This window comes from Gymnoscopelus microlampas (assembly GCF_963454915.1).
Source record: "Gymnoscopelus microlampas genome assembly, chromosome: 13".
In the NCBI taxonomy this organism is placed as follows: domain Eukaryota; kingdom Metazoa; phylum Chordata; class Actinopteri; order Myctophiformes; family Myctophidae; genus Gymnoscopelus; species Gymnoscopelus microlampas.
In genome coordinates, this window is record NC_139950.1 from 16,813,607 (window position 1) to 16,837,423 (window position 23,817).

Consider the following 23,817-nt stretch of genomic DNA (forward strand, 5'->3'; position numbering starts at 1 on the left):
TTGAGTGGTTGAGTTGTTCTGAATAAACATTGCCAAGTGGAAATACTGTACATAACTGGGTATATACCAACCACAGTACTTCACGTCAGGTATTGGGTATTTATTATTAGTGTATTATTAATATGTGATGGATAGGCTATTTTGGGAACAATTATAATAATCACAAAATGTTATCACTCTTTTATTAAGAAATGCCATGCACTGATTAGGCTTGCAATGGTGTTAACTCCCACAGCCCAGAGGGACAGTGGGACCGCGCTGTGGACTGGCTAGCTGGCTGTGAAGCGCATGCTGACACAAGTAAATGCCCAAATCCCAATTTAGTAGTTATGCCACTTAATTCTTCCCCACACATATTTCAGTGTGTTGCCACTGCTGTTGTATCTTACTGGCTCACCTGCCAGTAAGGAGCCCCCACCAGGAGGACGTAACGAGCCTTCTTTGTCCTACTCCTCCCAAACACTCCCTGCTTACAGATGCCTCCCCAGCCTTTAGGAGAATCTGCAGTAGAGGTCCGTTTGTTTTGACAAATTGATTATTTTTCTTTTCTCCCAAGGTGTTTCAAAAGGTGGCCATTAGCCAGCTATCCAAGTGTAGTGTTTCTGTAAAATTGTGCTGTTGTGTTTGGCCCTATCAGTTTTGGTATGTTTGTTTTAAACTTTAAACTTGTTTTATGTGAATATTATGCACACAAAAATATATAACTGCATTTTATTTCTCAATACCCATATGAACACATAAAATGAAATAGGCCTATACAAAAATAATAATTATCTCCTCTCTGTATATATGAAGACCATTGGAAAGAAATGTTTTATTACTTTACCTCAATGTGGGATAGGCCTACCCTTGATGTGTTTAAGATTCTGCTATTTACAGTTCTCATGCTAATGGGGTTATTCTGGCTGAATAAACCATTTAGGGAGTTACACTGATGTTATATCACAGATTTGTTGATTTATATTGCATGTGTATAGATAAAAGCTGTCTAATGAAGTTATTTGACTAAATCTGTCAAATAACAAGAGCAGGCTAAAAATAACAATATTTGCCGTTGAGATGTAGTGGAGTGCAGTAGATGTATAAAGTATACAAAATTACAATTCATTAAAATTGTAAGTGCTTTTTTTTGTTTTTTTGCTAAAACAAGTGCTTTGATATAAAGTTAAAGCTCTATATTGTGTACGCTAGACTGTGTGTTCAGTAACAGGAGTCTCCCCGGCGTCTCTCCAGCTGTTTAACATACAGTTTCAGGTGGGTTGCCAAGTTCATCCAATCAGGAGAGAGAAGCGATTTATCAGCTTTGATTTTATAGTGTTGCATTTTCAATTTTGTCTGCTCATTTGTGTCATCACATCCAATTTCACTTGTTTATCCTGTATCCTGTATGACACTCTATAATATATATGTTTACTATCAGAATATAAAGCTATTTAACACTTGTTTTAACCATAAAATATCACTTACCTTGGTCCCTACCTTTAAGTTGTCTACAGTAAGTACACATAAGTTTCCACCATAAATGTTTACCAAATAAAATCATTCAGTCAATCAATCACTCACTCACTCATTAGGGGTTACCAGAGAACACAGGTGACAGATGTTGATGGTGTGCTGTCAGAAGAAAAAGGTATTTCATGTGGCATTCCGCAGGGCTCCATTCTTGGACCTCTTCTCTTTCTCGTGTCGATATGCTGCAATGAATTGTAAACTTTTACTGTATGCCAATGCATTACTGGTGCCAGGGAAAAATGAGTATGAGATCTATAAGACATTAGTGTGGAATTAGAATGTGCACCTTGAGTATGCCTGTTTGTGGCAGCGGTGGCCTAGTGGTTAGAGGGGCGGCCTTGATACCAGAAAGTCCCTAGTTCGATTCCCCAATTCATCACATCAATCATGAATCACCGCTGAATAGCCCTTGAGCAAGGCTTCCATGCAGGGTCCGGCTGGAAACAAGTTTCGTACTTAGTCCGACACCCTGGGTAAACAACAAACTTTGCTTTGCTTTGCTTTGCTTGGTACAGTGGGGTATGAGATTAAGGGATAGGTTGCAGGTGGTACAAAACAACATCATTAGATAGTTGAATGCTCCTCCTAGGACACACGTTGGTTATGACAAGTTTAGGGAGGTGGGGATGGTCCCTGTAAAGTACAGGATAGATCAGCTCAAGCATATGGGTCATTATGTAGGCTACACATTTTGCCCCTGACTACCTCAGGACTGGAGTAAGTTGATTGTACATCAATATGAAACTAGGGCGAACCAAACTGTATATGTGATACCAAGAGTCAAAGGTTGTGGCAAGAGGTATTCTATATACACAGGTATTTCTCTTTGAAATCAGCTGCCTCTGTGCGTCAGGCAGTCTCAATCTAAACTGTCCTAAAAAACAATGTGAAAACACTGTATGGAGAAAAAACTACAGGCTAGTAGTAGTGATGCACTTTAATTTGTGTTTATATGATTTGATATTTGTTAGGGATTTTAGTTTGTTTTCAGTGGTTTTGTATTTTGTGAGTTCATGTGATGTGCTACGTGCTATGTTGTGCTATTGATGCTGTTCAAGTTTATTATTGGACTATTTATTTTTATTTATGTTGCAGGAGCACATTGGAAACAACGCTTTGATGTGTTTATCCTGGGTTTAAGTTATATTGTGAATACCGATATTGTATTTATTTTACCAAAATCTTTTTTTCAAATCAAATCAAATCAAATCAAATCAAATCAAATCAAATCAAATCAAATCAAATCAAATAGCGAATTCAGAATGAGAGTGACGAGTGACGACGCTACTCTGTGGCTGGGGGTTACCCATAGAGGGGGTTACCTGGCTGTCAACCAACAAGCCAATAACATTTGTGACCGTCCCTCCGAACCATGGGGTGCGTGTATATACGCCTGTCCCTTCGAACCATGGGATATTCTATACCACCCCACCTGGACAGAAAGGGGAAGAGACTTGTCTGTCGTCTCGAAGCAAGAGTTGTACTTTAGCAAATCTACAAGCTCACAAAGCGTTGCGGACGTGATGCTTTGTGAGCTTGTAGATCTGCTAAAACACCGTCGTACGACGACGCACAAATCAAGCACGCGACGTCACCGTTCCTCTCGCTCAACGGCCACATCACTGACACAAAGAGGAGGCAAACGAAAGAAAGGAGCGTTTTTGAGGGGGTGTTTTTGTCCATGAAAGGAGCAGTTTTTAAGGGTGTTTCTGAACGTGAAATGAGCATTTTGTCCGTGAAAGAGAAGGCTTTATTTATGAGGCTCCCTGACCCTGAGAAAGAAGACATTTCTGGGTTTATATGATTGAATTTGGAACGACACAATACTAGCCTCGGAGGAGAGGAGAGGAGAGGAACTCTTTTCTTAAATACTAGCCTCGGAGGAGAGGAGAAGAACTATTTTTTTTTTAGCGGTGCCAGCCGCTCTACGTTTGGCCGTGTGGCTTTGTCCGTCCGTGTTTTTTTTTTTAAATAGTAAAAAAATGCTCCAGTCCCTAAGCGGCGTGAACTCGTGCGGTGCGCGGATCCTGCGGACGCACCGCTCGACGTGCTGCTTCGTGGGGCTGGTGCTGGGCTACCTGCTGTACCTGGTGCTCGGCGCGGTGGTTTTCTCCTCGGTGGAGCTGCCCTACGAGGACCGGCTGCGGCGCGAGCTGCGCGACACCAAGCGCCAGTTCCTGCGGGACAACGAGTGTCTGAGCGAGGCTCGCCTGGAGGAGTTCCTGCGCCGGGCGCTGGAGGCCAGCAACTACGGGGTGTCCATCCTCAACAACGCGTCCGAGAACTGGAACTGGGACTTCACCTCGGCGCTGTTCTTCGCCAGCACGGTGCTGTCCACCACAGGTGGGTCAGAGCCTGTGTGTGTGTGTGTGTGTGTGTGTGTGTGTGTGTGTGTGTGTGTGTTAGCCTTGGATCAAGACTTACATGTACTTGATCGGTTCTGACTTTTGCTTTTGTATCTACTGTACGAAAGCATCAAGTCAGACTCGATCAAATATATGATAGTCTTAATCCAAATGTGTGTGTGTGTGTGTGTGTGTGTGTGTGTGTGTGTGTGTGTGTGTGTGTGTGTGTACATCCGTTTTTTCATGACTACAATGTCATTTAGATGGCATGTTATTTTGAGATGCCATATGTTGTTTTAGACAGATGCTATTGCTAGGTAGGTTCATTACCTGGTATGCCATTTTAATATAGTATAGATTCAATGTACATAATAATATTTAGACAGCATGCTGTTAGTGTTTAGACAGATGCTAGCTTGGTTCATTGTTTACCTCGTATCCTAATTTCTTGATGCACTACTGTTCTCTGTCAGAGATTTTTTAGGAATTATTTTAAATTATTTGTAATTAATAATGGCTATTTTTAAGAATTATTTGTTCTCATGTTATATTTTATGCTCTTTAGAAAAAAAGAATACAAAAATTATAAAAAATAGCAGATTTACAAGCTCCCAACCTGATAGGATGCCTAGCAGATCTACAAGCTCACAACCTGCAGATAAGATGCCTTGTGTAGATCTGCTATTTTGTGGGTGTCACCTTCGCACAATGACAATGTGCAGTATAAACCTGGCTTCTCTTTTTTTAATCAAGCTTAATTCACAGCATCATCACCATGCTGCTTTCGGGGGTTGCATTCCCACTTCCACACATGCAGGCCTTTGTTCCTGTTTCCCCAGCAGCACCTGATCTGTCAACGTAATACAACACCCTAACCTACAACTTGCCTTACCTGAAAGGGAACAGCCCGCTAAAGGGCCAAAAATAGAACAAAACTGTAACTTCATTGTAAAAGGAAGGGGAAGTATTTTTCTCTTTGACAGCCCGATGACATTACAGTAATAATACTAATTTGGTCAGCACTCCTTTGCGGTATTTGTCACTGTGTGTTTTTACACATCGTTGCTGTCTGGCAGCAGAAACCACATATCTTCATATTATCACTTTTTGTGTTTTCTTTGTAAATTAGTGCCCTACTCAATCATACAGCGTCACACAAAAGCATCAAAAGTAACAGATATACAAGCTCGAAACACGTTTTGAGCTTGTAGATCTGCTACTTTTTAATTTTTCAATTTGAATACTGAAAAGTGACAGTTTTGGACATGAGGTTTCCACCCGACAGAGACCATAAACAATACAGTGAAATGTGGTATCTATCTGCATTTAATCCATCCTAAGTATCAGGAGCAGTGGGCACTACAGGGGGCAGCGCCTCGGAGAGAGCAGCTAGGGGTTAAGTGTCTCGCTGTAGGACACTTCGACACCTTGGAACAATCTACCCACTAACATAAGAGAGAGTCCATCCTTTACATATTTTAAGGTCCAACTAAAAGGATGGATCATGGACAATCAAATTTGAACATTTTAAAATAGGCTAAAATGTAGGTTTTTCTAGAGTATTTTGGTCAAAACTAGGCCTTTTTTTCTTCTCTTCTGTTTGTACCCTTTTAGTAATGTTTATATGTGCTCTTTCTTTTAATGTTGCTTGTTTTCTGTATGGGGACTACGGATGGAAATTAGCATTCTTGCTAAATCCGGTGTATTTACACAGCATTTTATGTGTGCGGTGTTCATTAATATGCGCTGTCCCGTCCATATAAAATATAAATAAATCAAATAGGCCAAGGCCGGGACGTGAACTGAGGACCTTCTGTTTCCCAATCAGCCTCTCTACTCACCCCCACCCCAGTAGGCCAGGCCACCTCATCTAGAGGTAGGCTCCCGACCTTGTAGTAGGACAGTGATTCTCAAACGTTTTAATTTAAAGGACCCCAGTAACTCTGAGAGCGTACACATGGAACCAAATAGATCCCTACAGGTCCATTTGGTTCCGTTTATACGCTCTCAGAGTTACAGACCAGTAAGGGTCCATTTGGAATCCCCTCAATGAACCCCTCAGCTAAAGTTAGGCTACTAAGCTCCCACTATAGCCACCAACACATCTCTGAACAAAGAAGGACCTGGCATACCTTACCTGGTGCAAAATAACTTTAAGGAGCACATCACCCCTTTTTATCCTATCTTTATATAATTGGTCCTCACTAATCGTATTTATAAGATGGCACATTTTCTGTCTACTCGCACTGTGTCTCAGAGGAGGGCTGTGGACATCACCGGGTGGACAGTTTGATAATCTTAAACAAGATTTCAAACTTAAAAAAATGTAATGATGCAAGAACAATGGCTTCTATTTCAGTATACTAACGTTTCCAGGAAGAGAAAGACTTAAGTTTCTATTAGCTTGAAGTCCCCCATCGATGATGTCATGGGTAGGCAGGTTTCTGAACTGTCCACAGCCCTCCAATGAAACACAGAGTGAATAGACAGACATATTGAGCATTAGTGGACCAATTATATGAAGTTGAAAGTTGGTGAAGTGCTCCTTTTTTAAGCAAGCAACCCAGCAGCACGTAAAGTAATTAAAATCAGCCCCACCTTTACCAGCTACAATAAGGGCTTTTCCCACTGGGAGTGATCGACATGCCTTGCTGTAATTCCTTTTCAATGAGAGGTGAACGTGAGTGGGCAGGTAGGGAGGTGGATCGACAAGTGGCCACATTTACAGTACGTACGTGACACTGTCCCGTTAGTGCTCTTTTCATACGCACGCTGGGGCTGCACAATATGGACCAACTGTAATACCTCAATATGATGATGATGTTCAGCCCCAGTGCACGTACGACAGTGGTTCTCAAACATGTCAAGGGCCTCCAAATGAATATGGATTTGGCCACGGACTCACAGACATCCGGAAAGGATTTTGTGCCAGGGATCCCCATATAAGATTTGTGTTGTTAAAAGTTATCAAAACAAATCCAATTTTTGTTTTATAATTTCAAGATTTAAAAAAAAAATGGCAGATCTGCAAGCTCACAAGGTGTTGCATCGCGAGGTGCTGTGAGCTTGTAGATATTTTCAAATAAAGTTAAAAGTGGTTAAACTGATTGTGATGCTATATTAACTAATTTTGCCAGGGACCCCCTGGAACCCCCTCAAGGATCCCCCACCTATATGATGCCATTATGGTATATTCTTCTGACATTAGATACTACACTAAACTGGTCTGGCGGAATCCCTGTGTGGTATTGCTTTTTATTTTACTGAAGTAGATAATCTGAATACTTCTCCCACCACTGTGTGTATTAATCCAAACAACACCATACATTCCAGGGACAGTACATGCCGCAGGACAGGTGTTAGTCTAGGTAGATTATGTGCAAACAAAGGTTTTGTTTATCCACAGTGACTATGAATTAATGTAATGGAGTCCAAAAGGAAGCATGCACATCCCAACAAAAATGGACAGGCTGAATTCTGATTGAACTAAAATACATACACTGGAGAAGGAAGAGAAGTCTGCACACTGTCTTAGCTTCCAGTAGAACATTTTATTACTGGGAGATAAAAAATACTTCCCTTCCTTCTCCAGTATGAATGAATGTAAAACATGTAAAAGACAAGTGCCCTTCCCCGAACACATGCCTATATCATGACTGTTGGTTCCGTCAGAACAAATGCAGTGCATAGGCCATCTTTATCTTTTCTTATCTTGAGTTGCGCAAAACACTATGGTTGGCAGATGGCATTCGGTTTCTTGGAAGAACTTTAGTCCCTTGACAGCATATGGCAGTATTTATGTTTGAGGTGTCAGAATACAGGACTACACATCAGCGGTGTATCACCTGTGTACAGTAGGGCCATGTTTCACATTAGGTTTCCTAGTCCCATCTAGGGCTGCAACCATAGAATACTATCGTTCTATCTAGTACTTTTTTGATTATTTGATTAATCGAAAAGCATGTTTAAAACTCCTTGTTAGATCATTTGTTTATGCATCAACAAACCGATTAACCACTGAAGCACTATTTTCTACTTACATTTTCGCACAACGGTGTCATGCAAAGAAATCTGAGTGAGTTTGTAGATTGGCTATTTTAACAAATTAATTTATTTGGGGAACCTTTTGCCTATAATGGCTTGTCCAAAATAGGGATAGATTATTTCATGAAATGATTGATTACCAATTATTTCTCATAATCAAATTACATTGATTAGTTCAATTAACTGTTGCACCCATTTGAGGTTTCCTGAGGAACTTTAGTCCCACCATATGGCACTGTCAGTATTTATGTTTGATGTTATACAGGAATAACATCAAACAGCATACAGGAATACATTATCAGTCGTGTAGATCAACCTGACAGTTCCTTGTTTAGGTTTCAAACATTATCTACTGTACTAGAGAGCAGAGACACACCCTCTCTGTTGACTAGCCCATTAAAACCGGCAACGCTTCTGTGTCATTTCACATTTTTGGGTTGTCTATTCAAAAATAGCTCACAGCGCGTAACTTCGTGCCGCACTGCAAGCTTGTACATCTGCTATTTCCTTTTTGTTTTTAAATTTGAAAAATCTCGAAACTGTGACAACTGCTGATTTAGAAGGCATTTGTAGAATCGGCCTCAGGTCTTAATGGGCTAGACAGGCTTATGTAAGAACCATCATGACGCTCTGTCATGACAGGACTGGTATAGTTGGTGACGCTTTGTTTTCATACTTGGCATACCTTGATAACAATGCAGGCATTTTGACAAGGTAAGGTGACTAGGTAGGGTGATGTGAATGCCATAGAAGTATTAATTACTATTACTAAAGGGCAGGCCTTTCAAGTGTGAAGTGTGAACAGGGTCTATTTACAGGTGGTGCCAGTATTGTTTTTGTTAAATTCATTTTCTGTCATTATGAGCGACAAATCTCTATTTGAAAATGTTTTATAATAATAATATATAATAATAATAATTTTTTACATTAAATATAAAAAAAGATAGTAAAAAAAGATTAAGTCTCAAATAGAAAAGTAGAAAATCTAACTTTTGATATGCCTTTAGCCACAGACCCTCTTCTGATGCCATGTTTTATCTCCGGGACGCCAGTCTACACTGAAAAACCCTCAGTGTTTAACTCTTGAGAGTCTGCAATTACTACCACGCACTATGGTCACATGTCTATATAAATAGATATGAAATGGCTTTTTTCCACAGCAAGAACTAAGCGAACTGTGCCGTGCCATGTAACATTGCTGTTGGGCAGGAAGCTCTTATCTCGATATTTTAACTTTTTGTGTTTTTTCGTAAATGGACTCCCTACTTGACCATACTACAGCGTCACACTAAAGCATCAAAGTAGCAGATCTACAAGCTCGGAACGCGGCGCGAAGCAATGCGTTTTGAGCTTGTCGGTCTGCTACTTTTGATGTATTTATTTTTTATTCCTGAAAGGTAACCGTTTTGGCCGACAGAGACGATATCTCACGGGTTCTGGGTTTGTTTCCATATGCTATGGCTCAGTTTCAGATCAGGTTTTCAGAACCTAAATTGGGCCCTGCTCAGGAAGTGGTAATAACCCTGAGGTTTGGGAACGCAGAACTTATACTTTCAGATGTTTTTTAAAATAGCTAATACAGCTGCGTGTTGCAACGTATTTGCAGAACTGATACACAGAAATGAAATTCAATAGGTAACTTCTCACACACACACACACACACACACACACACACACACACACACACACACACACACACACACACACACACACACACACACACACACACACACACACACAAATAATTCCCCAGTGACTGATGAGTCTAATTGACATGGTCCTGTCAGAGTGCCATGGAATGTTTAACACTGTTGCCAAGTCCACTTGACCAGAACACGTCACCTTCTCTTATTGTAACACCTTCTCAGGGTTCAGTATGCGTCCTGTGGATTGGGCTAAAGATTTAGTTGTACTTTTGGCATTGGACATTGGAATTTATAAATAAAAAACCTTTCTGAAGACCTTTTTTTTTAGGGTTTGTAAACAATAATTGCATAGGGCAGATATGACAAATAACTTAAAATATACAAAGAAATGGATGACAATGACCATTACCAATAATCAAAATAAATAATGTACTTTGGCCAAAACAGGCCATGCATGTAGCAATTTGAGACTTTCAAAAATATTTAAAAAAATAACGAAGCTTGTGGATCAGCTATTAATTTTTCAACATATGAAAAATTCGGACAATTATGCAAAATTGTGATAAACTCAAATAATTGCGATTATGTTATAATTGTCCCATAATCTCACTTAATTCTTTATCCTTATTGTGTGTGTGTGTGTGTGTGTGTGTGTGTGTGTGTGTGTGTGTGTGTGTGTGTGTGTGTGTGTGTGTGTGTGTGTGTGTGTGTGTGTGTGTGTGTGTGTGTGTGTGTGTGTGTGTGTGTGTGTGTGTGTGTGTGTGTGTGTTAATTCTTTATCCTTATTGTGTGTGTGTGTGTGTGCGTGTGTGTGTGCGTGTGCAGTGAGAGAGAGATAATATAACAAAAATTCTGTATTGTGTGTACACAGGATATGGCCATACAGCACCACTGTCCGACGGGGGTAAAGCCTTCTGCATCGTCTACTCGGTGATAGGCATCCCCTTCACCCTCCTCTTCCTCACCGCCGTGGTGCAGAGGATCATGGTCTTCAGCACGCGGAGGCCCATCTCCTACATCCACAGGTGGGCCTGTCACAATTATCACACAATCGCCCTGATCGCAGTTGTTTGCATAATCGTTTGATGACTGATTACATTACATTACAGTCATTTAGCAGACGCTTTTATCCAAAGCAACATGACTGATGACTGATTACAGTCATTTGGCTTCCATAGAAGCATGTCACTCACCGAAAAAAGGGCTATCTACAAGCTTACAACGCATCTGTGACGTGTTGTAAGCTTGTAGATAGCCTATTCTCGGTTATTCGTTATTTCAAGATTAAAGAGTATTTGAAGTGGTCAAACTAGCGTTAGAATACATGTTCAATCTTCCAGAAAACCCTGATGACCTTGGATATTTTGTAAAAGCAAAGGTTAAAGCCTCAATCTGCAATTTCTTCAACTGGCTGGCTGTATGGCTACCAAAACATAATTATTTTACACATTTTGCTTGTTTATACAGTGCTAGTTTGGGGGGGGGGGGCTCCTTTCACGCCTTGGCCTTTGCCTCACAAGATGTTTAAATCGTGAGATTTTATTTTGCTTTAATCCATGCAAAACCCTGTCCACGCAGACGCTGGGGGCTGTCCAAACCGCTGGTGGCCATCGTCCACGCCGCGCTGCTGGCCGCGGTGGCGGTGGCTTGCTTCTTCCTGGTGCCCGCCGCCATCTTCTCGGCGCTGGAGGAGGACTGGAACTTCCTGGAGTCCTTCTACTTCTGTTTCATATCGCTGAGCACCATCGGCCTGGGCGACTACGTGCCCGGGGAGGCCTTCGACCAGAAGTTCAGAGAGCTCTACAAAGTGGGCATCACTTGTGAGTACCAATTCCATTTCCACACTCACTCACTCCAGAGGGCCACATTGCATATACTGTCTCGCCCCATTTTAACCTTTTTCGCCATTCTATGTCACACAAAAGTAGCAAAAATAGCCGATCTACAAGCTTAAAACGCGACGCAGCGCGACGCGTTTTAAGCTTGTAGATCTGCTATTTTTGCTACTTTTGAATTGGAATCCAGAATTTGTTTTTGCTATTTTGTAATTGGAATCCTGAAAAGTAACATTTTTATTTTATTTCAAATGCATGTAGTTATACTTAAGTTAAGTTTATGAACTTAAATATAAATACATTGGACATAAAAAAGACAATAGAATTTTAATACTAGTCATTAAGCGACTAATATAGACTGAAGCAATTAAAGCGGGTCATGTTTGCGTATTTGGAATTGTAACAGCTGAAATCAATAATATATCACTATTCCGATATTAACCTGCGGGCCGCATTAAGTGAAGGTGGGGGCCGCATGTGGCCCCCGGGCCGCTAGTTGCCCATGTATGACCTAAAGCCTAACATGTCCCCCGTCCAAGGGGGAATTCCCCTTTAGGCTAGTGGTTAAGATGTTGGCTTTCCACGTGGGAGACTCGGATTCGGATCCCGGGCATTACAATGGTGGCGTGACCCGGATCGGGTTTCGTGGTGGGGGAGGAGGTCAAAAGGGGGGTGAGTCTAGCAGTAGTGTCATAGATTCTCTGCCTGATGACCAAAAGCCTAATATCTTCCCCGGCCAAGGGAGAATTCCCCTTTTCCACTCGAATCCTGGACGTTACGCACTGCCACAAAAATAAAGAAAACCTAAAATTCAGGGTACAACAGCTTGAGTTTCCTAACCTGCAAAACCACCATTTCTATTTTTTTTTTGACTGTGTGATTTCAACAAATGAACCCTGGGGGCCTAACGTATGTTAGATATTTCGTGTCCTAGAGCAAAAACAGAAGGGGACCTAGAGCCCTGAAGGTCTCCGGTCGTCAACTAAAGGTTATTACACACCAGGAGCGACACAAATAAACGATACGAAAAAAGCGACTATTTCACATGAAAACCTATATTTGATGCCTCATTCATACAGGTTGATGTTTTTATTTTTGTGAAAAAGTTTACCTTGTTTCTAAAAATAATTCCGTCAATTCATCGCCTTGTTATTGTAATCGTGCTCAGTGTCCATGTACTCATAAAAATAACACAAACAGAAGTTTCAATTCATGCAAATGAATTGGTGTGTACGGATCTTAAGTATAGGGTTTAATTGTTAAAAAAAGAGATAATCGAAAAGGTTATCGATTGAATATTTGCTAAGAAAATAATCTAAATAGTACCAATTAGCACTCCTAGGCAGTAGATATAGAATTGTCCAGTAAGATACATTAGATGTACAGAATGCACTGCGATGGATTCTAGCAACCAGTTAATGCTGGGCATTCTGAATATTCTTTCATACATTATGAGGGCTTGTGTATTGAACATGAAATGCCTGCAGTTATTTTACAGTACGTTTGTTTCCCTGAAGGGTGTGGTTATTTGCACTGACAATATTTAACCAGTTTAATCCTGGCGTCCACATTCTGGGCAAGTTCTTTTTTTTTATTCTTCGAAAATGACAGCTTGGATCGGCAAACAATAAATAGAAAAATGTTTTTGCTAGTCTTAAAACCACAGAGGTGTGACAACAGATAAAACGGGATGTCGCACGTCGAACCGCCCCCGAAAGCGGAAATAGGGGGCTCAGTGTGGCCGAGTAAAAACGGTCTTTTCTCAACGTCGGGTCCGGGGACCACCAGGGGTCCACAAGGGGTCCAAATGGACCATTACACATCTGCAACTCTGAGAGCGTACAAATTTGTACGCTCTCAGAGTTAAATAAACACTGAAGATGTTCCAGTGTGGGTCCTAGAGATAAAGATAGCCCAACGCCTACAAACTGGCGGTCCTTGAACTGAGAAAGATTGGGAATCACTGGTCTATAGACCAGCTTGATGGTTTGATCCCCATGTTCGACCTCCTCAGTCCCTTCAACTATTCATCATAGGCATGGTGACCCTGACCTTTAGCCAGCGTACTTGTATCTCAGGTGATATGTGGGTGCTCTTGTCACGGATCTAACCCAGTGTGTCTCTTAACTTTTACATTTCAAAGATCCTCATAACTAAATGGAAAGTGTCCCATCATCAGCTCATTTGGTTCCATCAGCTAAAGCCCAATGTGAATGCTCGCTGAGGTCCGTTTCATTTTGCAGCACTCAGTACTACAAGGCCACATGCCGTTTTTCATATTTCATTTTTATCATATTTTCACTCCTCAGTTTGCATTGATCGTTTTGTGTTACTAACTTGTGTGTAACTCATCTGGTGTTAACTTCTCTCAGAATGATGGGGGTGATTCTAACCTTCTAACACAACAAATAATCTAAATTGAAAAGAAATTAGTGAAGAAATAACTTTGAAGTCATTTAGAAGTGCAAACAGACATTGTTTTAGACTAACAGGAGGTAGGCCTCTTAACATCGAACTGCAGCCAAAAGAGGTTGTTGTAGTGTTGGTGTTACTTTACAAGTTGCCTCACACAGGTAGCACTATGCAATCATTTATTGAGACATTCAAAACCAACAACGTTCCAGCAGCTTAGCTTTCTTTTAATGTCTCGATAAATTATTCCATGGGAGACTTCTATATTTGCACAGTGGTGGACATTGTATTCATAGTACATTTTCTTCTAAATTCCAAAGAAATTCAAAGATTTTCCAGACATTTTCCAAAAAATATAAATAACAATGAAAATATGGCTAAAGTGATTCATTAATGATGTACTGAACTGAACCAGATTGTAGTGGAGTGTGAAAGTATCCACAAAGTAAAGTCAAGTAAAGTACAGTACAGAAGATACAGAAGAAGTTCAGATAATGTAGTTGGTAAATGTCCACCACTGTATTTTCATGCATTGTTTGTGAAGCAGGGAGTAGCGGAAAAAGTACATTCATGCTGGATGAACCTACCCTGAATAAAAATCATTTAAACAATAATGATAAGTGATCACTGATTCTTGATTGCTCTGGACAATACATGATAATCTGTTCTTCATTTGTCTTGCCTGGTTAATAGTAAACGTTAATTAAATAAATCAAAACTAACTACATGCAGCACAGCTTAGTGCACTGCTCTGCTATGCTGTTGTGAAAGAAGCAAGCTGCACACTGCCCTCTGCTGTCCCTATAGATCACTAACACATTCTGTGTGGCTGAAATTATTCCTCTGGCTAAATAAACATGCTGAAAGTAAGGGATGATTTTTAAATTGTGACATGTTAGTAGATTTTCCTTTTCTTTCAAAATCAACACTAGGCTCTCCATAGTAGGGCTGGGCAATATATCAATATTATATCGTTGATGAGATGAGACTTGTATCATCTGGGATTTTGGATGTGGTAATATTGTGATATGGCACAAGTGTGTCTTTGCCGGGTTTTAATAGCGTAATCCCAATTCTACACTTTCAAACATTTTCTAAAATAGCAACAACAAAAAAGATCTCCAAGTTCACAACGTGTCACATTGCTATGTGTTGGGAACTTGTAGATCAGGTAATTCCGCTATCTTTGGAGACAAAAAAAAATAACAAAATGATATTATCGTCTCAATATCGATATTAGCAAAACATTATAGTGATATTCCATATCGCCCAACCCTACTACAAGGCCTACTGTATCTGGCATAATCCATTTCCGCTTTGCTTGTTTGTGCAGCGTATCTGATCCTGGGTCTGATAGTAATGTTGGTGGGTCTGGAGACGTTCAGTGAGCTGAAGCAGTTAAAACAGCTCAGGAAGATGTTCTACCTGAAGAAGGTATCACATCACATGATGTGGTGAATGTTTGAAATTCTGCATTAGGGAGAACCCCTCCTGGAGATGTAGCATCTCGTTGTCGAGGGGGTCTTGAGTGTTTAGTTTTGCCTGCAATACAAAGCCAAGTGCTGGTTTAGATTTTTTTTCGCAAATAACTTTTGCTTCACCTTGTTTTCCGCTGTGCATTGATAATTTTCCGGTACAGACTGGTGTCGGGGTGTCAAGCGTCTTCTTGTGTTAAACCCCTCTCTGTTGTCTCTGTCGTCTGGGTTCTTACTGTGGGTGCTAGAAAAGTGAAATCAGAATGATGAGGTCGGGGGAAAGAAAATGGTGAATAACAAAACTTTTTACTTTGAGTAGTTATTCGGCATATAAATAAACATTGTTGTCTGTCCCTGACATTGAGCAGCAACTAAAATATGTTGTTTTGTTGGTGTTATTTTTACACGTAGCCACAACACTGGTACTGTAGCGCCTACGCAATCATTTATTGAGACATTACAAAAAAACATTCCAGGAGCTAAGCTGAAGCTACTGCAATTATTTTAAATGTCACAATTAATTATTGCATCGTAGCAATGACGCGTGAGTGGCTACTTGTTTATTTTTATGCTTTCATTGATGCACCTCTTCCATTAACCTAAGCTCATGTCGTGCTGGCACACAGTAAATACATACTGTACCAGCAAAGCAGTGGTGGAAAGTATTTTAAATGTCGCAATTAATTAGCAATGACGCGTGTGTGGCTACTTGTTTATTTTTATGCTTTCATTGATGCACCTCTTCCATTAACCTAAGCTCCTGTCGTGCTGGCACACGGTAAATACACACTGTACCAGCAAAGCAGTGGTGGAAAGTAACTAAGTACCTTTACTCAATTACTGTATCTAGAGTTTTGAGGTACTTTTACTTTATACTGTATTGACATGTTTTGATACATTAATGCTTCTACTCTCAGAGGCAAATCATGCTATTTCTCCATTACAATTATTTGTAAACTGCCGTTACAAGTTACTTTGACAACTTTAGATTATTATGACAAAACATACATTAAAGGGATATTTCACTTTCAAATAAAATAAACATTAGAAAAAATGATAATTATTTTTCTTTTTACCAAAAAAGAAAAACAGTAAAATGGCCCATTTATAATGTCTACTTTGGCACGCAATATATTTGTCTCTGCCAGGCCGAAGGCATGGCCGAGACTATGTTTTGCACCCTGTCCGTCCGTCCTTTTGTCTGTGAACAGCTAATCTTAAGGCACCATTGGCTTGATCGCAGCGAAACTGTGCACACACACTCCCATTTCCTCAGCAGATAAAGTTTGTCTCCACTCTAACACGCCGAATCTGTCATTTAAATTATCTAATGATGTGCCAAGGTGCAAACGCACCTAGCTCTTCAGAGGGAATAGGAAAAGTCACAAATTGGTCTAATTTAAGTTTTTCCCCAAAACACACCCATGACCAATTCAGAGACTTAAATACAGACCTTTTGCGCCCGTACCTCACTTTGTGCCCAGGTAACGCGCCACTTAACTTACACAATTGGAGTTTAACACACTCCCAACGCATTTGCATGCTGCACGTTATGTTCTTGATTAGGCCTATATATCAACAGATGTTTAGCCAGTTTTCATCTGTGGTTGATTCCCAGTTAATCAACCACCTGTGGATGACCTTCATCATCTTGTGTGTCTTCTCGATATGGCTCTTATGGCTCTTTTTGACTATGAAGCATAACCCAGAACATTCCACAACCTGAAACTTCCCAGAACCCATGAAGTTATGTGACGTTTTTTTGTTTGTTCCCACTATAACCAGAACCACCCCTGAAGGGGGAGGTACGTCATCAAAAAGTAGATAGATAGACCTTTATTGATCTTGCGGGGGGAAATCAGTTGCCAAGAGGCAGCACAGCAGTTAGAGTTATAGAGTTACAGATACAGAGTAAGAAAAGTACTGCTGGATACAGTAAGGGAAGAAATAACATTACAGAAGCACCATCAATAATGAAACAAACTAATTAAACCAGTGCCGATCTACAAGCTGTAGCTCACTATTTTCAAAAGATTTTGAAATTTTAAGTTCTTGTTTACTCCCAGAGCTCACGGTCAGTACCACCTCCTGAGCAGGGCCTAAATTAAGTTCTAACAACCTTTTTTCTGAAACCGAGCCGTAGCGCATGCAAAACAAATCCAGAACCTGTGAAATGTTACACAGCACAGTTAAGTTCTTGTAGTCGAAAAGAGCAATTAATGAGCTCTTATTTAATTTCCTCAAGGCCGGTTTGTACACCCTGTGCCTGGGGGTCTCTGCCTGGGCTCTATGCTGCTGGCGGTTTATACAGGGGGGTCCCTGGGCTATAATATCGTTGCTGTCGGGCAGAAACCTCATCTCCATATTTTAACTTTTTGTGTTTTTTTGTAAATTAACACCCTACTTGATCATACTACAGCGTCACACAAAAGTATCAAAAGTAGCAGATCAGCAAAAGTAGCAGATCGACAAGCTCAAAACTTGCAATTTTTGAATTTGAATCCTGAAAAGTAACAAAAGTTTTGGACATGTGAGATTTCCACCCAACAGAGATGATATGGTGGCCTGGTGGTGTGTAATCCAGCCATGTTTTTTCCTGCTTCTCCTTGCTTGCTTTCCACATGCAACAAAGCCTTAGCACACAGCTACACACTGCCCTCTGGTGTTCCTATAGGTCAGTGGTTCTCAACCAGTGGTCCTTGAGGGGGTTCCAGGTGGTCCCCAGCTAAATGATGGAGAGCTGGTAACCAAATGGACCCTTATTAGATCTTTAACTCTTGAGAGTGTAAAATGGATTTTACGCTCTCAAAGAGTTAAATTATTGTTAAACAAATGTTCTGCGTTACTTAATTTACAAGAAGTCTACACAATTAGAGAATGTAGAGGATGGTAAGAGATGATTTTCATGTTGGTAATCTCTTCCAACACTGGGCTCTACAAGGGCTACTCTGACATAAAGCTGCAACTATTGATTATTTGTTTTCGTAGTGATTATTCTATATCAATTAATTTTTCGATTAGTCAAATAAATAACACTTTTTAAAATCTTTATTTAAGTAAGCACTTAAAAAAATACTCGATGTATAACCAATCAATGCATACAATCCAAATAATCGACTAAAGCTAGTAGTCTGATACCTAAGCCCTACTGTATGGTTCAAAGGTGTCGTGAAAAAATACTGAAAATAGCCGATCGACAAGCTCACAACTTGTGAGCAAGTTGAGCGTTTCGATCTGGTATTTTCAGTATTTTTGCTACTGTATTTAAAATATATATACATATAGCAAAATAGCAAAAGCAGCAAATCTACAAGCTCAAAACGCATCGCTTCACGCCGCGTTTCGAGCATGTAGATCTGCTACTTTTACAAAAAGTTAAACTATGGAGAAAAAAGGTTTCTGCCCAACAGCAACAAAATCATATTGGTTAGTACATTTTGGAGGATAAATACTATTAAGTCCACAACTGTATTTCCATTGAGGTCCTCAACATAAATAACATGACAATTACACTCGGGTAAAACATTTATAAAAAAAAAAAATTCCGCTTTCCGTGTGTGTGTGTGTGTGTGTGTGTGTGTGTGTGTGTCCAGTGTATCTGATCCTGGGTCTCATCGTCATCCTGGTGGTCCTGGAGACCTTCTGTGAGCTGCAGCAGCTGAAGCAGCTCAGGAAGATGTTCTACCTGAAGAAGGAGACCAAGCCCCAGGACCGGCTGGCCATCCTGGAGCACGACCACCTGGCCTTCAGCACCGTGTCCGAGAGCAGTCTCACCACCTTCACCGCCGCCCCCGACGGCAAAGACAAGGTCCATTCCTTTCTGAGAGTCCCCGTGATGGTGGCCTCTAACAACGGGGACGACCCCATGATCGAATGATAAAACCCCACCCTGATTTTAGTTCAGGACGACAATGTGAAAGTAAGGGAGAAGCAAGCATGCACATCCACTCACTAAACACCAGGTGCCGGGCAGAGGTCAGAATCCCAAAAGAATAAAGTCCGCACACTGGATCATGGACCTGACGTTTGAAGCCTTATCAGCTCTTCATCAGACCTGACGAAGAGTCGATAAAGCTCGAAACTTCACGTCCAATGATGGTGTGAAAGAAACCAATATTTTATTTTTACTTTGAAGCGTGATGCAGTGTGCAGACCTTATTGTTTTTCAAAGTAAGGGAGAATGCACACCTAGTCGAAAATAGCCGACCTACAAGCTCATGCGTTATGTATGAGTTTGAAGGTCGACTATTGTAGGCACGCAGCATCGCAGTGCAACGCAGTATAAATTAGGCTCTAGGGCAGTGGTTCTCGCATATTTTCTTGGCAAGGGACCACCCAAATTGATACGTGATTCTCACATGGGTTTTAGTGAAGTATTCTTTCTAGCATAACATTCAGTGCAACTCAGTGCTGTGCAGCACAGGCCAGTGTTTCCTAAACAAAATTATGTTTTGTATTATTTCAAAAGCAAATACAATTTTTCACAAAATCACACATTTTCAATTTCAGAAATAAATATAATAATTAATAAGATTTAAACAAAACAAAAAAATAAATAGTGAAAATATCAGATCTACAAGCCATTTTCACTATTAAATTAGATTTTGTAAATTTGGGTCATGGAGAGACATGGATTAAACCAATCCATGTCTCTGTCATTTCTCTTTTGGGTCTTGAGCCAAAAGGTCTGGGAATCGCTGGCAAAGACCACAGACACAGTATGTGCGTACACTATAATAGAAAATAAAGATGATGTAGTTCAACCATGGCATAGCTCTGGACAAAGGAACTGCCTTCCTTCTATTGTAATTAAGATTAATTTATTAGGGAGACTGGCTCACAAGGGCACAGCTTAACCTGCTGCATTATTTATTGGACGAGTAGGGAAGTTTTAGTATAGATTATCCGTCTCTGAAATCTCAATAAATTATTTAAATTCTAGTCTAGCTATCACATTTCATAACAAACGAAAACATAAACGTTTACTGGTGTGTGGAGTATTACCTCAACAGGTTGCAATGCAATTTTGAAGCCGTTAATATTTAGCACTGTCATTTAATGTATTGACTTTGCCTGAAAGAGATTATGTGTTTGTAAGTTAAGTGTCATTATTGTAGGAGAACTGACGGTATTCTTGAATCAATTTCGGTAAAAATAGAAACGCATTTGGTTACGTAGACGAGACAATTTTTATGAGAAATTATATTTTTTAGAAATGTTTTGGATAATGTGTAAACAAAGGGTTTGACAATTTGCTATGAGTAATAACTAAAAGTGGATGACAATTTCTACATCTTTCAAACACAATTTTGAAAACATTTTTTTGTTTTCACTGGTTGTATGGAACTTTAACCGAAGACAAAATATATTTTTAAAACATGTCGCGAAATCCATGAAGATGCGTGCATAAAAGGTACTTTGAAGGGCTTGATATTTCTTTGATGCGTGTGGTGTCACGCATTGGAAAAAAACTGATCTACAAGCTCACAACTTGTCATGCTGTGGCTGCTTTTTCTTTTCTTTTTTTCGGTAAGTGACACCGCCACACAACTAGGTATAAATCCGGCTTGAGAAAATAAAAGGGAAACTTGAAAATGTATAACAGGAATGCACTTGTATTGTAGTAAGTTCCAGTTTTATTTATAAACATTTTATTGTGTACATCAGGGAATTTTAAACTTTCATACGGGAACTTAATTTTGTTCATGTATGTATGATGTTTCTCCTCCATCAAATTTTTTATTTTATTTTTATAATGTTGGATTTCATTGAAAAGGGAAATCTTTCTCAGAAAGATATGTGCTGCTGTGTGAACGCTAGTGTCATGTCACTTTCCTCTTTTTGGAAAACTGAAGACCCTTTTGTACAGGCGTGTATTATTAGTTTGATTGTAATGCAGACTTATTTGTTGTGCGGTGCATAATGGTATATTTCATACCAGTGTGACTGTGTGTGTGTGTGTATATATATATATTTGTTGTGCATAATAATATTTTTAGTAATCTTCAAGGTGCAGTAAGTGATATTCTTTTTGTTAAAATAAGTGTTAAATTACTGGCCATTCTGATAGTAATCATTGATATAGTATATACTGTAGTGTTTGTTCGGTAACAGGGGTCTCTCTGTCTCTCCAGCTCTTTAGTAAAGACAATACATTTTCGGGATAGCAATGTTATCCAATCAGGAGTGAGAACTTGTACAGAATACAATATAAAGAGGTTCAATTGGAAGTTATGATACAAAGACGACAACATTGTAACTGAAACCCTATACTATTGAAGCTAATAAATGGTTCTCTCCCCTGCTTGGATGAAATTGGCAAGCCACCTGAAAAGTATTTTCTGATTACTAAAGAGCTGGAGAGACAGACCCCTGTTACTGAACATACACTCTATAGAAATGATTACTAACAGAATATAGAGCTTTAACCTTTTTCACACAACACTTTTTGTTTTAACCCAAAAATATCACTTACCTTTTAATTTCTCACAGTGGAGAAGGGACATTGTCATCCTTAAGGACATTGTCTCATCATCATTATTGCCTCAGTGTGTTTTTGTCTTGTTATTTGTGCACTTGGTGATGTTTTGTCTTGGAATTTGGGACTGGCTGTAAAACATTTTTGTCAATAAATGTCAGCAATTGAAAATGTTATCCTCAGTTGCATACATAACTGAAGCTCCAAAAACTGTAGGCGATTTTAAATGGTACAGTTGAGTAGCACACCAATATTCTATCATGCACGTGCATTAACATGCACACGTATTCTAGATGGAGAAAACATGGTTCATGTAGAATTAATGTAACATCAAAAATACTGTTAATAAAATGTTTGGTTACCATTGATTCACTGACTTCTCATTCCATGATCTGAATGAGTGAACTGTGGTTTCCAATCAATCTACTGTACACTTTATCGTTGCTGTTAGGTGGAAACCTTGTATGTCCAAATTCTTTTCAGGAAATGACAATTAGTTATTAATATTATTAAGTCACAAGCTCGTTACTACTTTTCATCGGTTTGGAATACCCTCGCGGAGTCGCGGCCCACCAGTGGGCCCCGGCCAACAGATTGGGAATCGCTGCTATTCATGTGCACAAAGACATCAAGAGATGTGCTGCTGCTCTCTCTACACACAATGGACCTTTAGCTTCACTGTCGTTGAAGAGCTCTCATTATGAAACACTGGTGAATGAGAGGTCCTCGTATTAAAGATATATAAACCCCACACAATGATTAAAAGGAAATGCTTCCTCTTGAAAGAACATGAAAGGCAACAATTTGCACTTCAGACCAAGGCTGTTAAAACTCGAGGCGACCAAAAACTGTAAGACCCTCATCTTAAGAAAGAAAGGGGTGTGTGTGTGTGTGTGTGTGTGTGTGTGTGTGTGTGTGTGTGTGTGTACTCTCAGTCAGTACACAGACAAAAACTGTAGCCAATGAATAAATCACGTTAAACGGTCTTCAAAATCCCAGTCTTTAATTGTAGTGGGACTCGACCCTGTTGAAACACAGTACTTTATGTGACCATTAGACAGTAACATCGAATTAAATATACCCTGCCAGGCCTGACTGCTTTCAGCTCTATAATATTCCTCTCTCTTCTCAGATGTGCTTATTTTTATCACAATTTTCCCATGCACCGTTTCCCTGTTTTTAACACGTAAGCCTTTTTTTTTTCTTTTCACTGAACATCCTCTCTGCTTTGCATATTGACGCTGGCAAGAAACCTTGTGTCTCCATATTTCAACTTTTTACGTTTTCGTTTTTTTTCATAGATTAATGTCTTACATCATCATACAAGAGTGTCACACAAAAGTAGTGAAAATAGCATACAGCAGATCTTGTAGATCAGCTATTTTTGCTATTTTTTTTACATTTATTTTTATAACAATTCAAAAGAAACGGTTTTAGACATACAAGGTTTCCACCCGACAGCAACAATATTTGTGCATGCATCTCTGAATCCTGAAGAGGTGATCTGTCATTCTCCATTTGGAGAGAGAAGGGGATTTGCAGTTTCTTTTGAATATTTATACCCCGTATCTCCTGTGATCACACGAGAGGGAAGACTTGTTTAAAATAATACCAGGAGCAACTGGGGTTTAGCTGAGGCACTGTTTAGGTCTAAGATTACTTTTTGGATTATGCTGTAAGGCAGTGGTTCTCAAAGTGGGGTCCGGGGACCCCCAGGGGTCCTTAGGGGGTTCCAGGGGGTCCCCAGCAAAAGTAGTTAATACAGCACCACAATCATTTGAACCACTTTAACCATTTACACGTTGGATATTCCGAAATAGCAGATCTACAAGCTCACAGAGACAAAGTATCACTTTGTGCCGCACTGTGCACCTTCTGCTATTCTGCTTTTAAATATTGAAAAACTTTTTTAAATTTTATTTATGATTTAGATATTTTTTTTAACACAAATCTTCTCTTCTGGGGGTCCCTGGCACAAAACCCAATTGTTGCTTTAAGGCCTTAGTTGCATACCAGCGTTGTAACTTGTGCATCCAGCTCACTCACGTGAGCCGCATGGCATTGTGAGCT

The 23,817-nt window shown here is 39.9% G+C and overlaps 1 protein-coding gene across 3 annotated transcripts; it reads left to right on the top strand.

Annotated features, from left to right (window-relative positions):
- Window positions 1–3,135: 3,135 nt before the first annotated feature.
- On the top strand, window positions 3,136–22,115 carry LOC311059225 (potassium channel subfamily K member 1-like). Of its 3 annotated transcripts, XR_014602142.1 has the most exons (5): window positions 3,136–3,855; window positions 10,419–10,572; window positions 11,126–11,367; window positions 18,863–21,229; window positions 21,286–22,115. XR_014602142.1 is itself a non-coding variant. In XM_084076942.1 (4 exons), exons 1-4 carry the CDS (start codon window positions 3,495–3,497, stop codon window positions 19,144–19,146), a joined length of 1,041 nt encoding a protein of 346 aa, XP_083933068.1. In that variant the 5' UTR covers window positions 3,136–3,494; the 3' UTR covers window positions 19,147–22,115. The 3 variants fall into 3 exon arrangements, 2 of the variants coding, with proteins under 2 accessions (XP_083933068.1, XP_083933069.1); XM_084076942.1 differs by having other exon boundaries at window positions 18,863–22,115; XM_084076943.1 differs by lacking the exons at window positions 18,863–21,229; window positions 21,286–22,115 and adding an exon at window positions 15,128–15,772.
- Window positions 22,116–23,817: the final 1,702 nt, after the last annotated feature.